Source organism: Cottoperca gobio, chromosome 9, assembly GCF_900634415.1.
Source record: "Cottoperca gobio chromosome 9, fCotGob3.1, whole genome shotgun sequence".
In the NCBI taxonomy this organism is placed as follows: domain Eukaryota; kingdom Metazoa; phylum Chordata; class Actinopteri; order Perciformes; family Bovichtidae; genus Cottoperca; species Cottoperca gobio.
This window is the reverse complement of record NC_041363.1, coordinates 17567280-17584782: the sequence shown is the minus strand read 5'-3', so window position 1 is coordinate 17584782 and position 17503 is coordinate 17567280. Positions and strand designations below refer to the sequence as shown.

At 42.8% G+C, this 17503-nt stretch overlaps 1 protein-coding gene across 1 annotated transcript; it reads left to right on the top strand.

Moving 5' to 3' along the window:
* Window positions 1–890: 890 nt before the first annotated feature.
* hic2 (hypermethylated in cancer 2) lies at window positions 891–13792 on the top strand. The gene is made up of 2 exons (XM_029439926.1): window positions 891–1156; window positions 11086–13792. Exon 2 carries the CDS (start codon window positions 11194–11196, stop codon window positions 12916–12918), a length of 1725 nt encoding a protein of 574 aa, XP_029295786.1. The 5' UTR covers window positions 891–1156; window positions 11086–11193; the 3' UTR covers window positions 12919–13792.
* Window positions 13793–17503: the final 3711 nt, after the last annotated feature.

The following is a 17503-nucleotide window of genomic DNA, read 5'->3' as shown; positions in this document are numbered from 1 at the left end:
CTGTGTCTCTTCAGCACCGCGGGCAAGCGATGGGCAAGAAAAGCTATTATTAGCTGCAGCCAGGTGGCATCATCAAAGTAATCTCACTGATAAGTGTCCAATAAATGGTATGTAGGTGAAACCCATCATGTATCCGATTTTCTATTGGCTCAGGGCAGGTCGGGGTCCTCTGGGCTAAGAGGAGGAGCCAACATATCGTCACACTTCCGCACATCTGGTGCCCAATGTTTGAACCAAAACCAGAGATGGCTCCCTCTTTTCTGCTGATACCTATAAATCATCTGACCATCAATCATGTGTTAAGTCTTTGAACTCAAATTTGAAGTCTCAAGTTGCAATTATCATCTTAAATCCAATTGATAAACTGATTTCAGAAATAACAGGGTTGATTCAGTTATCTATGCAATATACGCTTTTAATAATTGCATATTGAACATACACAGTCTACTAGTGAATACTCTTGAACTCGCAGAGAAACATAGCGCACACTGCAAAAAATATAAAATTACTTATAATCTGTATCCATGAAACGAGTTTTAAAAACAAATATTTAAACCCGGTAAAATCATACAAGATAATGTGATTTGCTTGGGATATAAACTTGATGTTGATGTTTTTTAAATCATAAAATGAAAACCTGATCAACGTTGCCACTTTATTTCGAGTCATGGCCTACTGACACTTTCATTGCATGTTGATGAAACTGCAGTCGAAACCTGCGGGTTTCGCTCACACCCTCTCATAAAAAATAAGCTTTATTTCATTTTTCTATTCTATTCAGAGAAGCAGGCCAATACATTGCACAACATAACTTGTCAAGTCAGACATTTTTTGCAGCGTAGAGCTGCATTCAGCAGTGGAGTCGTGCTGCTGGAAGAAGAAGGCCTAAACAGTCAGAATACCCCTCCCTCTGTCTTTCTCTCTCTCTCTGCCATCTTGCAGGTGAAGTTGCCAAGGGTCCTGGGCTGAGAAAGTGGCCAAACCCTCCCACAGTGGGATGTTTTCTCTGCTGCACTCTGGGCTGGTTTCTATTCAAATGTGGGTCAGGGGTGAGGAAGCCTAACGTCATAAGCTTGCAACATGGCGTCCCGAAGGCTGTGAGATGAGCAAGAGGATGGTAAAGAACGCTTGAGAACGATCCTACCGATGTAATAAGGTATTTTAAAGAAATTATTTCTCTTTAAGGTGGGTTGTAAATGCGCAAGGGGGCTGCTTTTGTGTTTGTTTTGATCGGATCGCTTTTCTCCCAGCTGCTGCAAGGATCGCAAGGGTTTTCGGCGTAACGGTGGTGTTTTTTTCCACGGCGTGCCAACAAAAAGGGGCTACGCTGGTGCCTATTCTGGCTCTACCAGCCTGCTTGGCAAGCCGACAAATCCCACATTATTTGTTTTAGTTTATCGCGGCTCTAGCTGGAAACCGCGAACATGCTTTGCAAATGTTGTTGCGTTTATTTTGGCGTCGTGGGCATAAAAGAGATGCCCCACGGGACAAGTGAGCACCTACAATTCACCAGGATGGCAAAGCACATTAGGCAACAGAAAGGATCCACAAACGGCTCGTCGCAGCGCCTCATACAAATGTTTCCACACTTAACCTCGTTTTCTCTGTTTTTCTAATCCAATGTGTTCACTGAATCGTTTACCTAAACGAAGAGTAATTAGCTGAAGGTTTAATTTAAAACGATCCGTCTCGTGTAATCATAACGCCGACTTTTTCACCCAAAATTGCAGTAACTTGCAGCTATTGTGTAAAAAGAAACAGGACTGATTGTGCGGATTTTGCGCAATCATCGTTATTACCATAGATGTGTTACAGCCGATACCTATAGTGTAATCTGCATTGTTTATATGTAGGTTAAGCCACCTTGGTTTTAGGCAGGGTTACTACAAAAAAGGGATATAACAGGATTGACCTGTGTGTGTGTGTGTGTGTGTGTGTGCGTGTGTGTATATATATATATATATAAGTACAATGTAGACGTAGATACTTTGTGGTTTAAAACGCTGTCTTGTAAATTGTATCTATGCAGGGGATTGTATATTTCTCTACAGCCTATAGGTGGGCTACTGCTATACATCGACCATCTTTGTGATCGGCTACAGTGTGGGTGTAACGTTACATTGTGATCCAAAAGTGCTCTATAGAAACAGTGCTACAGGATATTGATTTCCTTCATTAGTTCATTAATATTCTGATAAATCAACAATAACACCAGTATGTTGAATCTTTGATTTATTAAACTCTAATTCAGGACAACAACCAAACACTTGATGGCTAATTAAACAATGTATGGGCTCCAGTGCAAAGGCAGCTTGGCTTCTCAGGTGATTAGTGTTGTTAAAGTACCAAGAGGAGATGATAAGGTACAGGAATGTCAGTAATGTGGGTTCCCTTGACTGGCTGCTGTCTTTGTTTAACCAAATGTTATGTTCTGTAAAAATATTTATAGGTATTTTCCTTTGCTTAGTTTCAACTAAGAACAATTACACTGCACACAAGATGTACTTTTAGATAAGACTGACTGCAAGAACTCTCTCAAAGTAATTCTCGTTATTAAATATGTCGCTCTTGAACGGTTGTCTTAGCAGAAGCCAGAGGCCCTCACTTATGTTACAGTTATGTTTGCCTTTTTTCTTGTTTTTGCTCTTGTTGTGTGTGACAAAAAAGTTTTGCTTATAGTCTTCTTGTTTGTAGCCTAATCACATCAAGTGAACTGTGTTTATTCTTTAGATTGGATACACCCAGGGCACTTGTTGGTATAAACTCCTTTTTTTTTTTTTAAAAAAAGTAGGCTTTAAACATTTTTTAAGCTAATTTAAAAGTTTGACTGTTTTTCTATAGATGTGTTGACAATTCTGGATTCTTGTCTTCTAGAGTTTTGTCACAACTTTAGGGCAATATGAAGATAAATCCATCTTTTTTCACACCGTGTTATCCTGTACAGGGTTGCATGATGCTGTAGCCTGTGATATGATTATAGGACTATATTTTGGCTGTTTACACCCACCCACAAGTGCAGTTGAAGTGAACAGTTGCTCTGCCTGTCAGCCTAAAATATGGCCTAACGATTAGCTGAATTGTGCGTTTCAACAATACAGTTGAACAGATTCTGAAGGCTTGATGAGGTGCATCCTAATACATTTTACACTGTCCATGTACATGCTTCATTTGGTGAGGCTCGTATCGCTGGAATAGGGCTCCTGGCTGTACTGCTGTAAGTGTTTTGATAATGACTGCTGCATCTGTACGAGCAATGAGCTTTGAAGACAGACAGTACTCAGTGTTGAGTTCTTGTGATCCCATTGTTTTGAAGCCAGTGTCTTTTATAAACGCAGATATGCAGAAACGAAGAACTTGTGTCAGTGAGAATAGTGTGTTGCATTTCAAAGAGGAGTGGTCAATTATATTACACTGAAAATGTAGGCTATGTGGCAGATAAGTAGCAAGCGGGTATCTCTACAGAAGCACAGAAATGAGAAGGAAATATTAACCAAAACGTTTAATAAAGCCACCGGTGTACTCTTTTACTTGTTATTTTATCACCTAAGTGTATTGTAGCTGTTGTCAATGTACATTATATGTTGGTACATCTAATAATAAGGGTCAAACAAGTTAATTTAGGCCATTAAAATGAACATGTCAAGTCAACTGATCAGTATGACTAGTTTCATTGATTACTATGGACTACAAAGGGGGGCCTGGGGGGTAATTTGAGGACAGTCTGTGTGTGTGTACCTCATGATCCTCATGATCAGCTGATTGGTCTTGCCCCACTCTCTGTGTCCCTTCCCTTCTCAATACACACGATATCCTGTGCGATTGTGGCTTACAGTGGCATGTGTGGGCAGCACAATGCAGTAAGGCTACTTAGTCTATATGTTCTGCTGACATGTTTGGCGAGGACTTATAGATTGTGCTAGGCTGTCGTATCTAAACGGACCCGCCTGTTCTGTTCTGTGCTGCCTGTTTTTAAGGCCAGTTTGGTTCATGCAGTTGCTGAATCACCTCAGGGCAGGGTTGTTGTTCTTTAAGAAGAAGAAACAGTCTGTGGAATGTAGTGCTGATAGCCAGAAGGTTATGCAGTGTTTAAAAGGTAGGAGGAGGGGGTGGCAGCTCTGTAAAACCTTGGACCATACAGGATCTCTCCTTACCCAACATGCCCTCTGTCCTTAGCCAAAGCATTAGGCTCCAGGTCATGTGGCTCTGCTGCTGTTTACGGAGGGGTTTTTTATCTCATCAACAAAGTTCATTATCTCAAGACAGAGGTCAATTTATCAGACCAATCATACAGTATGTTCACTTGTTAGTGAAGCGGTTGATTGGTTCAACTGTACACAGTTGGATACAGAATGTTTTGGGTGCCAACTGCTCGCTTTAGTCTTTATTTAATTAGTCCAGGGGGCACTTTGGATGCAGCAACAGAGCCATGAAATACAATACAGCATGGAGGACACACAACATAGATGCACACATACATAAACCCATAGACTGAGAGAGAGAGAGAGAGAGAGCAGGGAAACTTCACTGTTTAAAAACAAAACAAAAAGAGGCCCAAGCAGGGTTGAGTAAGACATTACTATTACCTGAATTTCTTAATCTTTTTCTTTTTTTTGTTAACAAAGAGCAAACATTCAGGTAAAGAATATGTAATGTATACATAGTTTTTAGTTATTTTGAATGTCTATTGTTTTGTTATTTAAATATTAAGTTATTTATTCATTTTGTTACCCAAAATTGCCGCAAGCTAAAGCAAAAATATATTCAATAAGGCATTTTAAAGGATTTGGCTGTGCAGTGAATTTAACCTGCTCCAATTGTCTTGTTGCTTCCTGCTTCGTGTCAGTCACAGTTGCTAAGGAACATATTCAGATCAACCTCTATACACTTAATTGCATTAAAGATGTTATTTAAATGTATTAAATTGACCTTCTCTCATCAATCTTGACATAGTAACCCATTATATCAAAGTTAAAACATTATTTTAGACATTTTTGCAAATGTGTTATTTTCATAGAGGGAAATCTCCCAAACCAGTATAAAGTTGTACGTGCTATTTTTGCTCCCTTGAGAGAGTATGATTGTATACCTGTTACGCCCTCTAGACCTGGCTGTGGCTTTAGCGTCTAGTATTACCTGTGGAGGACATGCACACCACCACAGAACAAAATGAATTCATGACCTGTTGTGGTGTAGGAAAAAAAGTTAAGACTCATGCGACTGCTTCATCATTTCACTGAAACAAATCTTTCTTCTTTGCTGATGTCAATGTCCAGCTGCGAGAAAATCCTGAAATGCAAATTATATTATTTACTATACAGGCTTTTTCCTTAAGAAAATTGCATGACTTCACACAGAAATGGATCCGTGGGTTTGATTACAGGTTGAGTTGTGCACATGATTCATGCGTTTGTGTATGCCTGTGTGAGTGAGAGAGAGAGAGTCTTTGCTCTTCTCCCTTGCTGCACCGCACCAGTACATATGAGGTACGTAGCAACCTTTGCCCCCCTCCTGTGAAGAAATGGAAGGGGCTCCTTTCATTCCACTGCCCCCTGGGAAGGACTTATTTGTCTGTAACATGGCTGAACTGCCTGACAGAAAATTAGTCTTAATTGGAAGGGTTCTACCCAGACTGCAGTAGAGATACTGTAATTCATGTTCTTCGTCCTTCAGCTTTGTACTGCGGTCGTTCACTTGTTCACCAGCATTTGTATCCAACAATTCTGCAGAAAGCCATTTCTCTAAGACAAGAGAGATCAGCCTTTACTTCTTATCTTTTTGTTTCTGAGCTTTTGTACAGCAGGACATCTCCCCCTGCAGCTTTTCTGAAGAGATTATTAGAAATGGATCAGTGTCCAGGATTCCAGCAGATGCTCTGCTTCAGAGCTATTTAACCATTTGCCATGGAGACACAATAATAAGCAGGTTTTCAAGGATAGACCACAGCTGGTGATTTCGCTTATTATTTCACCCTCTGTACTCTGTGGTTGGATCATGACCCTGAATATTCTGCTCTCCATGGCACCAGAGTACGTCACTGTAGCTAGTTTAGAAGATTCAATACACGACTATTTGGCGTGTTTAGATTTACAATGCCAAAACAATGGATTGCATTAAGTTTTGGATTAAACTTGATTTCTTTGCAACGTATAACGTTAAAAGGGTTTCTAAAGTGGCTTTTTCTGTGCATGACAAAGACTTCAGACAGGGAATGTATTACTGTGACAGCAGTGCGGCGGGATGAAAGGAAACATCATTTATCTTTTAGATGTAAGAAATCCAAATAATCTGAAATAAGTGAGCAATGGTAGCACAAAATAATATTTGTAAAATATGCCCACAGTATGCTCTGAAAAAAAGGAAAACAATTCTCCATCACTTCAATTATGACAATGTTAAGAAAATATATCATAAGGGAGAAATGATTAGAAACGCATCCATTTAATTTAATTTGTGTTGTTCATTTTTGTGTGGAATTTAAACACTGTGGACCAAAGTTTCTTAAACGTTTCTGAACACTGAAATCATGACCAAATCATTAGAGATAGGTTTATGGCGTTCACTCTGGTGCAGAAAATACTACACAGGTGTCAAGGAACATGTAGCGCGCGTAGCTGAAAAGCACAGCTGTTTTGTTTAATCTCCTCATTGTGTTGTGCGCTGTCCTTTAACTCGCGAGAGAACTCTGATAACTGCAGTACCTACGAGTCTTGTGTGGATCAGCCTTACCCACGTAGCAGCGTCAGCCATGTTGAAATGGCTCAGAGGTGGTTGTTCAGTGTTTGTATTTCAAACTGGCTTTGTACCATCCCCCTAACCCCTCCCCCACTCCCCTGCCCACCAGCATACTGTGTGTGTGTGCTGTGTGCATGTATTTAAGTGCACTGTTTGTGTGTGTGTGTGTGTGTGTGTGTGCACACTGAGGGAGGCCTTTTGCTCGTGTACATGATTGGCTCTCTTTCTCTGCCTGTTTCAAACAGTCTTTACCTGCACATCCGTCTCTTCTGCCCATCGTCGGCACTGTGTGACCATCTACACAGTTTTACAAAGTCATTACTGTATATTGTTTGAATGAAACCGTGTCAGCAATAAAGCCTAGGTTAAATATGTTTTTTAAAATTCTTGTCTTGTTTTCTATTGGTTGTTTAGCAGATGACCTTTCACAGTAGTAGGGTGTGTTTTGTTATTGCGCCATAGGACTTTGCCTCACCTCTGCCCTCTCTCCTGGCTCTCTACCCTCTGTTCAGGAGATTAGTGCCACAGCCCACTGCTCTCTCAGTCACCGTCGCGGCATGAACACTGACTCTGAAAGGTTTACTAGCTCACTGTTTAATCCATAAACTCCTTGGAAAAAGGATGCAATGACAAGCACCAGCAAATTAAGTAAAACCAGATCATCCAGATCGCTGGTGTAACCAGTTTAATTTAGAGCAGACTTGCATTAATTCACTGCTGGGGGCGCTTTAGCCCCGTTTTCACTGCATGGAACGGCAACAGCTCTACTCAACTTGAATTGCTCTATTTTGGTTTTCCATTAGGGAGAGCTGTGGAGAATACCTGGTACCTGCTACTATCTTTTAGTACCAGCTCGGCCGAGGTTCAAAGCAAGCTGAACTGATCCTAGAAGGTGATGTTAAAAACTGCAGACCACTGATTGGTCAAAGAGAATCTTCCCCAGCATGTCACAGGACATCCTGCACAAACCTGGCATTTTTAAATAACTAACTACTGTCAATAGTAATCACGTTTTTCAAAATTCACTGGACCCAGGTGGCTACTATCGAAGTGTCGATCCGAGCAGCGCCAGATTTGATGCTCTCTAGTTTTCTGTCCCTCATAGATCAACTCATGGACATGTTATCCTGATCATGTCTGTCAGGTCTGTATAAACATCACTGTCTGCTCATCTCCTCATCAGCAGGCTCCTGAAACAAGTCAAGGTTGAGGTTAAACGGTAGGGTGCTGTTTAAAAAAAAAAGAAAAAGAAAAAAAGGTTTCTCCCTCTATCATTAGGCCACAGTCCGATTTTGAAAAGGTTAATACAGCAGCAAGGTAAAATAATCCTGGGCCTGTGCCTGAAGGGCAACGTCTACGCAGTCCGCAGTTCAAGCCCAGAGCTGTCTTTGGTTGGTATGTGGTGCCATATTTGGTCAGAGCAAGTATTGTTTCTCACGGCCCTCCCGACCAGCTATCTTGCCATCTCTCAACCTCCCTGCCAGCCTTTGCAGAGGGCTTAAAAATACAGTGATCCTGCTTGCCTGCTACGTAACATTATACATATGAACTAGTGATTCTGCATACTGGAAACATTGTTCTAGTAGGGTCATCTTTCTAATGCTTCATCAGTCCCTGACTCTACACCATAACGGTGAGGCTGCGATGCTGTAACAGCCTACATACTGTATAATGTTGAAAATGTTTCTACAAACTGCAAGGAGCGCCATGCACTCACAGATGGAGCTGCCTTGATTGTGCAGACCTATCTGTCTCCTGTGGTATTAAGCCTGCTTTCCTGAGCAGCACCATTGGAAGGGGAGCTGGGCCTACACGTGTCCCACCCTAGCTGCATATAGATCAGCCGTAATCCATTAGCAGCTCCCTGGAATCCAGCCGGCACAGCACAGCACTGGAGGGGCCAGGGGGAGAGGGTAGCCGTGTGGGTGATGGGGGGGGGGGGGGAGAGGGAGAGAGAGAACGAGGGATGAGAAGAGGAGGGGTGGGGGAGGGCTTTTTTTTTTTTTTTTTTCTTCTTCTCCTGAGCTTGCTTCGCTACTCTGAGCCCAGCCCCCTTTTTATGTCGGCCTGCTAGAAAAGCCTCTTGAAACCCCCCCATAAAGCCTGCAGAGGTGTGTGTGTATGTTAAGAGAGAGACTTGACTGATATATGGCTTCCTGGCTGGCATCATAGCAGAGGTCTTTCACTAGCAGCCCTCTTCTCCATTCCCGCCTGCAGGGATGAGTGCCGCACACCCCTGTAGTACATTCTGCGATTAACTGCAGATCTGGGTTATGTGTTCAAGAATAGCTCATTATAATTCACGTTGGGGACAGCAAACTGTTCCTGGGATGTGTCTGCATGCCCAGTGAGAGGCTGGGAGGATAGAGCGAGAGGATGGGTGCAGAGGAAAGACGGGGGAGGGGAAGAAGAAGACCATGAGTAGAAGTGTCAAAGCAGAGGAGGCAAGCCCAGGCCCAGACCTGAGAATAATGATCACTCCAGTTGATTGTATCAGCTAGCCTGACTGTTCCAACAGAGCCACGTTGATACATCAGCCAGCCATCTCCAGTTTACAATCTTTACCTTGTATGATTTTCAGTGATGTCTTTTAATAGATTACTTTTCTTCTTCCTATATAACCACCTTCTTCAGTGGCGGTTCGAGGTTTTTATGTGAGTTATACCCTCATTAGAGTGTGTAGTGATTGTAGTAGGGCCTTGGCTAGTATGTTCAAGGCTTAGTTTCAGAATCAATGTTATGATGCAGCATGTCATTATTTTTGCTGGACATTTCCCATCTCTCGAGGAGGCATATCTAAAACAAGCTTGCTGAATATATTCAAACTGAATTGACTGGTTTAAGGAACACGAAATTTGTAGTGATGCTATACGTCGTCGTTCTCCGTTAGTATACATTCAAATGTATTTGAAATAGTGATCAGCTGCCCTCGGTTCTGTGACTCCGCTTTAGCCTGATACATTCAGATGTATTATTCCAAAGGGTGTTTTGAGAAATTAAGAGTTTAGTTGTGTATATTTGCATTTAAGCTTGTCTCTTCCGTCACGCTAGCTGAGTTTAGGAACTGCTCCCTTTTTTTCTGCTGCGTATTAGCAAACTTGATTTTCAGTAAATCTCTAGGTTGGCACTGGGTTAAAATGGCACATTTTCACATGTATTTACGGCTTGAGTTAAGCATTTCTCTGCATTAATGTCTAATCTCCTGTAATACGGTATACCCTGCTCTGATCGGGGGCATTAAAGCTGTGTGTCCACATTTCCAGCCTGCCCGTGGCTTTAATATGATAAACACAAGTCATGGACACACCCTGCTGCTTCAACTAAAGCAAACTGCTATGGTTACAACACACCTGAGGTGTGGATTGGCTCTGATAGACTATTGCAGTACATTTCTTAAACAAAATGTGTGTTGTTGGAGTAGAAGTAGAGCACTGTGGTATGTAATAGATCATCACTATATGAGATTCATCTGTCCTACTTCCATAAATGAGGGCCTCTATGGAGGATCAGGTGTTGCTGTCCTCATCTTTGAGCCACACCCTCTCCCACCCCCTCCCGAGCTCCTGTGTAGTTTTACCTGCTCAGGTGTCACCTAATCCCCCCCCGCCCCCCCGGCCCTGCTGTGGCACCGACCCCCACCCCCATACAATGGGGCAGGGCTGACATTACCATGACCTGATAGAGGCTAGAGTAAGCGGAGTTTCCAAAGAGGGCAACCCACCGAAACTAGAGTTACTCCGCAGAGATAGGGAAGAGAAGCTGAGGGGAGGCACCTTAGAAAAGTAGTTACTTTACCCTTTCTTCTCTTACGCCCCTTTGGCTTTTGTGCCAGAACACTGGCAATGTGTATCAGAACTTGATCCGTGTAGAGTTGCAATTTGTTTAAAAAGGAAGTTGAGAGGAAGGGAAGGGTTCCAGTTTCTAAGCTGCCGTGTGATTATGTGGCACGCTGTGCTAACAGTTAGCTAATTTCCCTGTGAGAGCCCGAGAGCTTAGATTGATGTACTCACTGTGGGAGTCAAAACACATGCAGTTTAATTGTTAGATATGTCAGACATGCAAGCACTGTGACTGTCAGGGTCTTTTCAACCTGTACTCAACTTGAATCCTACTGAAGGCTTCAATAAAATAGAAATTAAACCAAGCTTGTGCAAAAACATAATCTTTTGAACAATGCCAGCTCTGTTAGTACCACTAGCTAGTAGCAACACATATCTTGGTCAACATTTTTGGCCGTTTTGTGAAATAGAGTGTGGATACATTTTTGTTTGCTCTGTTAAAGACTACTGCTCTTTCATTCCTTTACTCTGTCCACAATGCAAAACTAATCACCTTTTCATTTTTTTCTTTCAGCTTCAGGTGGTGCTCGTGTAGGAAGAGAGAGACAGAGAGAGAGCGAGAGAGCGAGAGAGAGGAAAGGAAGGAAGGAAGGAAAGAAAGAAGGAAAGAAGGAAGGTGGAAATGGAACTGCCAAATCATGCCAAACAACTGCTGCTGCAACTCAACCAGCAGAGAGCCAAGGGCTTCCTGTGTGATGTTATCATCGTGGTGGAGAATGCACTCTTCCGTGCCCACAAGAACATCCTGGCGGCAAGCAGCATCTACTTCAAATCTTTGGTCCTCCACGATAACCTCATTAACCTCGACACAGAGATGGTTAACCCCTCTGTATTCAGACAAGTTCTGGACTTCATCTACACTGGGAAGCTCCTGTCCTCGTCAGACCAGAGCAGTGAGCAGAATTTCACTGCCCTCTTAACTGCAGCCAGCTACCTCCAGCTCCATGACCTCGCTGCTCTGTGCAGAAAGAAGCTCAAGCGCAGTGGTGGGAAATCCCTGCCAGGTAAGCCCTCCACTCCAGGTCCCCTTAGCCGCTCACGCCTCAACAACCAGCGCCTTTCCACTTCAACCCCTGCTGGCTCCAAAAACCACTATCCTCCAACACCCTCCGATGCCGACCAGCTACAGCCAGATGAAGGTCTTCGGGACAAGCTCTCAGACGACGAAATGTTTGTTGGCAGCTCTGGGAGGAATGGCAATGGGGGAAATGGCAGCAGTAACGGTAACCTCAGCAGTGGAGGCAGTGCTGGGGAACCAGACCTTGGACTAGATCTGTCCAAGAAGAGCCCTCCCTCTGCGGGCACAGCCACTGATGCCCTCAGCCCACACAGCAACTCCCAAGAGTCTCCTCAATCTGCCTCAGTATCCACAACCAACAGTGCCTCACTGGATGACTCCTCTACCACCCTACCAGGTGTAGACACCGGCTCAGAGACCATGGAGCTCAACTCCTCCTCTAAAGCCTCAGAGGAAACCCAAAACCAGCCTGATGGCCCTCCACCCCAGAAGAAATCCCGACAGGGTGCTCGCAAGAACGAATGGCCTAAGAGAGAGGTGTCAGGGTTGAAGTCCGAAGATCATGAAAGGCCCCTGGTTAATGGGGTGATTGTGGGTCCTAAAGATGGCCGCTCCTCTGACCAGTCCTTCCAGTGTAAAGATGAGGAAGAAGGAGGAGAGAATGGCCAGGACCACACTGATGAGAGCGGTCAAAGTGACGGAGAGAGTGCAGGAGGTGGAGGAGGAACAGGAGGGGGACACCACAGCGCCAACTACGTGTACCGTCAGGAAGGTTTTGAGCCAGCATTTGGAGACAACCTCTATGTGTGCATTCCCTGTGGTAAGGGCTTCCCCAGTTCTGAGCAGCTCAATGCTCATGTGGAGACGCACAATGAGGATGAGCTGTACATCAAAGAGGAGGGAGGGACCTTTGTGAAAGAAGAAGATGAGGAGGAGGCAGAGGACCTCTCTGCCCCCGTGGGTCCCTCCAACTTTGGCTCTGAAGCGCGTCCGTTCAAGTGTACAGTCTGCAGTAAGAGCTACAAAGACCCGGCAACGCTGAGACAACATGAAAAGAGCCATTGGCTGACCAGGCCTTTCCCTTGCAACATATGTGGCAAAATGTTCACCCAGAGGGGCACCATGACACGTCACATGCGCAGCCACCTTGGCCTCAAGCCGTTTGCGTGTGAAGAGTGTGGCATGCGCTTCACCCGCCAGTACCGTCTGACAGAGCACATGCGTGTCCACTCTGGGGAGAAGCCGTATGAATGCCAGCTATGCGGGGGGAAGTTTACCCAGCAGCGCAACCTCATCAGTCACCTGAGAATGCACACCTCACCTTCTTAGAAACGCATCAAGCCAAAGAACTCTGGGAATAGAAAAAAAACCATTTCTCTCTTTTTTTTCCATCTCAACTACAAAGAAATGCACATGTACACATTCACATGCAGACACTCACAGTTCTTCATATTAATTCCAGTTTATGACGGCCTGGCTAAGTGAATGATGTAGCTGTTAGCCACAGTGGGCTCTTGGTGACGGTGGGAACTTGTTGATGCAAGGATCATGTCATCATTTATATCAAGCGATGTCTGCTCACCTCTCAGGAGTTCTAGAGGGACAATTGCTCCTGTCTCTCTCCAAAGTCACAAAGCCATGGTGGAGTGGCATGACTTCTGGTCTGCATTACAAGTCTGTCAAATGTGAATGTGGGTACTGATATAAAGTCAAGCCCCCTCGCCTCATACCCCTCAGCAGCCTTTCTCTCTTCTACCTTTTGAGCAATGAGTCTTCAAGTTTTTCAGATTGTTCCTCAAGCTGATGAACTCTGGAGCCCCCTCTGTACTCCAGTGCTATTTTGACCAAAAACCTGCGCAAACAATACTGGCAATAATTCTGCAAAAAGATTATTTTTACCCGACAGCTTTATATCCTTTGTTATGTTGGTGATGGGCATCTGTATGTAAGAGGATGGGTAACTGGGTTTGGGACCATCTCCATGCTTTAACTGAAAGTCCTGAAAGAAATGGTGGGATGACATTGGATTAAGTTTTAGTTTCACAGACCACAAATGCTCAAAGTCTTCTCTACAGCTGTTCACAGTAATATAGAGGATTTTCATTGTTTTTTGGTTTTGCCTGCTAGTGCTCCCAGGAGTGAATCCTGATTTGAAAGATGAACCCCTTGAGGTATTAATTTACTTAAAAAACTTGTAATGTTTCAGTGAATGTTTAAACTGGAAAGTCTTGGGATTTTTCTGGTTGAGGGGAGGGATTTGGGTTGGGGGGGGGAGGGGGGTAGTTTTATGGGGGTAAGGAGAGGGTGTTTTAGACTGAACATTATGTTCAGTGGGTACGTTTTATTTTTTTGTCTGTATAGCTTTCCTCCCCTCAGAAAAAAGAAAAGTCTATTTATATAGGCTTGTGACCTCGCTACCTCTGATTACTCTTTCGAACTCTATGTTGATTAGTTGAAAGTTCCTATGTAATTAATTGTAAAAAGTGTGTAGATTATGGTAACTTTTCACCTAATGCTTTAACCTGCCCATCTCTCAACACAGGTTTTTAATGCTCATAGATTTCACACACTAATATTGTTTTTAGCTGTTGTATTTACTTGTCAAATATAACTTTTTGGGCGCCCTGGTCAGTGTGGCCCCACCTCAAAGTGTACTGTAGCTTCCTGCCTGGAGCAATTAGTGGTTAGTTAGTGTAGATGTATAGTGTTCCAAAGATCTTATGAATGTTAAGGAGAACAGAGCTAACTAACATTGCTAGACAAGTTCATAACCAAAGTTTAAAAAAAAGATGTACTTAAGATATATAGCATACTAAATTATTTCACTTTTGATTTCCTTTTTGCTGTATAAAACAAATTATGAATTATATTCTAAGTCCAGACAAAGAAATCCACTCTTTTGATGGAGTTTTGGCCAATGACTCTGAGACTGAGGAAGGTTCTTGTGGTTTGCAAGGAAAGCTTGTGCTGATTGGTGGGCCGGTATAAATTAAACTTTACCACCTAACGAAAATGGTAAAGTTTAAAAACGTGTTCCCTGAACATGGTTTCTTTTTGTTTGTATCCAGAGTCCTTATCACTTTATATTCCCTGACTTTAAAAACAGGACTTGATGACCTTGTATGTGTTCTGTTCAGACCAAAAAAAGAAAAAGAAAAAAAAGATAGGAATTATAATCAGAATTTTAATGTGAAGTTCAAGTTGCTTGTTAGTTTTTTGAGCCAGACTTGTGAAAACTTGTAATAAGAAGGGAGAAGCAGAGATGCACTGGACAGTTGGACAACTCATTGGTCTCCTGCGGCATCCTTCTGTTTCTGATTGTATTCCATTATATCACAGAATGATTTTAAATTATTTTGAACCTCTAAAGCTTTACCTCATCATAAGCAACCATACGTGGGGAATGGCCCCTCTGTTGTCTGTCCAGTGTATCTACTCTTAACAGTTACACTGTGGAGCATGAACCTTCACTACAAGTTTTTGGTATAGGCATTCCTCTATTATGTTGGTTTAACTGTCTTGATTTTTTTTTTTTTATTCCTCTTTCCTCATGTTATGGTCTGTGAAATGTTTGTTATCATAGGGATGCAGCTACAGTTACACAAACATCACTACCGTTTTAAGGTACCTGCGTCCTGGACTCCCAGAGTTGTTACTTGGTTATGTTGGATGTTGGTGTCTTGCTGTTTAAGCAGTTGCTGTTTAGTGATTGCATGGTACATCTATGAATTTTTCACACTCCCCGACCCCCAACCACAAACATGTTATTTATCGCCTGATCCACTGTTGCTTGTGACCTCTTTTAGCTTAAGAGGGAGTCCACAATGCATTGCCTTCAAACGTTATTGTACTTGTCAGCACTTACTGCAGTACAGCATAATGTCTGTCATGCAAAAGGTGTTTTTGTACATCAAGATCTCTAGCCATCTCTGCAAAGACTTTGCAGCTGCATTTGAATGCTTGCTTGTTTGACATAACGAAGAAAAGAAACTACGAACTCCAAACTGTGACCATACTACTATTACTACTACTACTAGTACTACTACTACTCAAATACTTCAGGGATTGTTCTGCATCTGTGAATGCAGACTCTCAGCTACATTTGTAAGACATAGTATTGTATCGATTTCTCTGTATTTTAATCATGGGAAAAGCAAAACACTAGTTTCGTATTTAAGACAAACAGGGGGGTACTTTTTCAACTAACACAAAGAGCCTTGACAAAGGCGAGGCAGCTCGAAACAAGTCTACATTTTAGTTAGTAACACAGTATGTCCAGAAATGGTTGCAAAGTTGTACAAAGAACTAAGAAGAAGAAGAAGAAGAAGAAAAAAGCTCATACCCAAATCCACAAACTATTTTTTAAACCAAAGCACATTTGAATGATTATGGAACCATGTGTGGCTCTAAAAAGAAACATGTATTTATCTCATTGTTTACATAAACTTTTACAGTTTTACAGACCTCAGTCGAGGCTCGGCCAGTCAGAGATGATTTTTTGTGTGTTGTTGTTTTTGTTTTTTTTAAAGATGCTTTTCCACAAAGGTTGCTGCCAAAACAAAAGCATAGCGTCAAACATGGGGTGAGCTGCTACATATTCAATTAAGGGGAGGGGTGTGTGGTTTAGGGGTTCCCCCCTCTCTGCCAGCTGGCTTTGGGGTGACCCTGCGCCCCAGTCCCCCTGCCCTCTGGCCTATCTTCTGATGGGACCGCAGCGATGGGGGTGGGCAGTGTGTCCTTGACGTATTAATCAAAAGGCATTGTTAGTCAGGGTCTTTAGCTCAATTTTGTGTCTGTTTACCCAAATGCACTTGAGGACTGCCTCTGCTGCTTGGGTCTCATAATATGTAGGAGTGGGTGGGTGATGCTTGAATGGTTTGGGTTGTTTTAGTAACATGGTACATCTCTTATGCTGGCAGTTCTTGAAACCTATCTGGAGAATGTAGCTTTCATTTGTTCACTGCATGTAAACGGGCTTAGCTGGTAGTCTTAACTGTGAATGTTATTGTCATTTTTCTGCATTTATGATGTTTTCTTTTCTTCGCTGCCTGTGTTCTGTGGGTAAAAGCAGCACAAACCTCTGGCTGGCCGGGCCTCATACAAAGTTGGTGCAAACACTTATTGACAGTGTTCTTTTTTTATCAAATGTCTATTGTCAGTGATGAATGTATTTATTTCTGGTCCTGCCCTCACCTCTGCAAAGAATTTGCTCAATGTGTGAGACTGAGGTGGAGGCAGGACCCCCCTTTTTTTTGTTATTTCTTTTGTTTTCGTTTTGAGGATTTCAAGCTGAGAATCAAAAATGAGACACAAAACATAGCCATTAACCACAATCTGTGAAGTTGACTTTTTCTGTGGGAGAACTGATTTTAATTTTTTCCAACTCAAAGAAAATGGTCTATGGCATTTAATATCATCTTTTTCAGTTATACCTGACAGTCTGTAAGGTTTTTATTTCATGGGATTCACTATGGGTGTTTTTTGCCCATGTGTTCTTGAGTTCTCACTGAATGACTGCACATCAGGGGAGTTGAACTTTAACCCCTTGTGTGTGTCTGTGGACACAGGCAGGACGCAGTGACCTGCCTGTGCAGAACGGAGGCTACTGTATCTTTTCAAGCTTGCTCTCCCTGGGTGTTGCCATGCTGCTGCCATTTTAAAAACCACACATTCACACCGCAGAAACATGCACATAATCGACACTTCTCTCCGCTGAACGGTAGTGTTCTTACGACTATTCTTACATTTCTTGTCTTAAACCACTTGCCACTTCTTCTTTCTCTTTTACATGACATATATGTTTTTAGTGTCTATTAGTTCTACATCGGAGGATTTTAGAAACGTTGGGTGAGATAGCTTTACTAAGTGCACTTTGTATGTTTTTCAAAGCTTCTGGGAAGACCCGGGCGCTCTC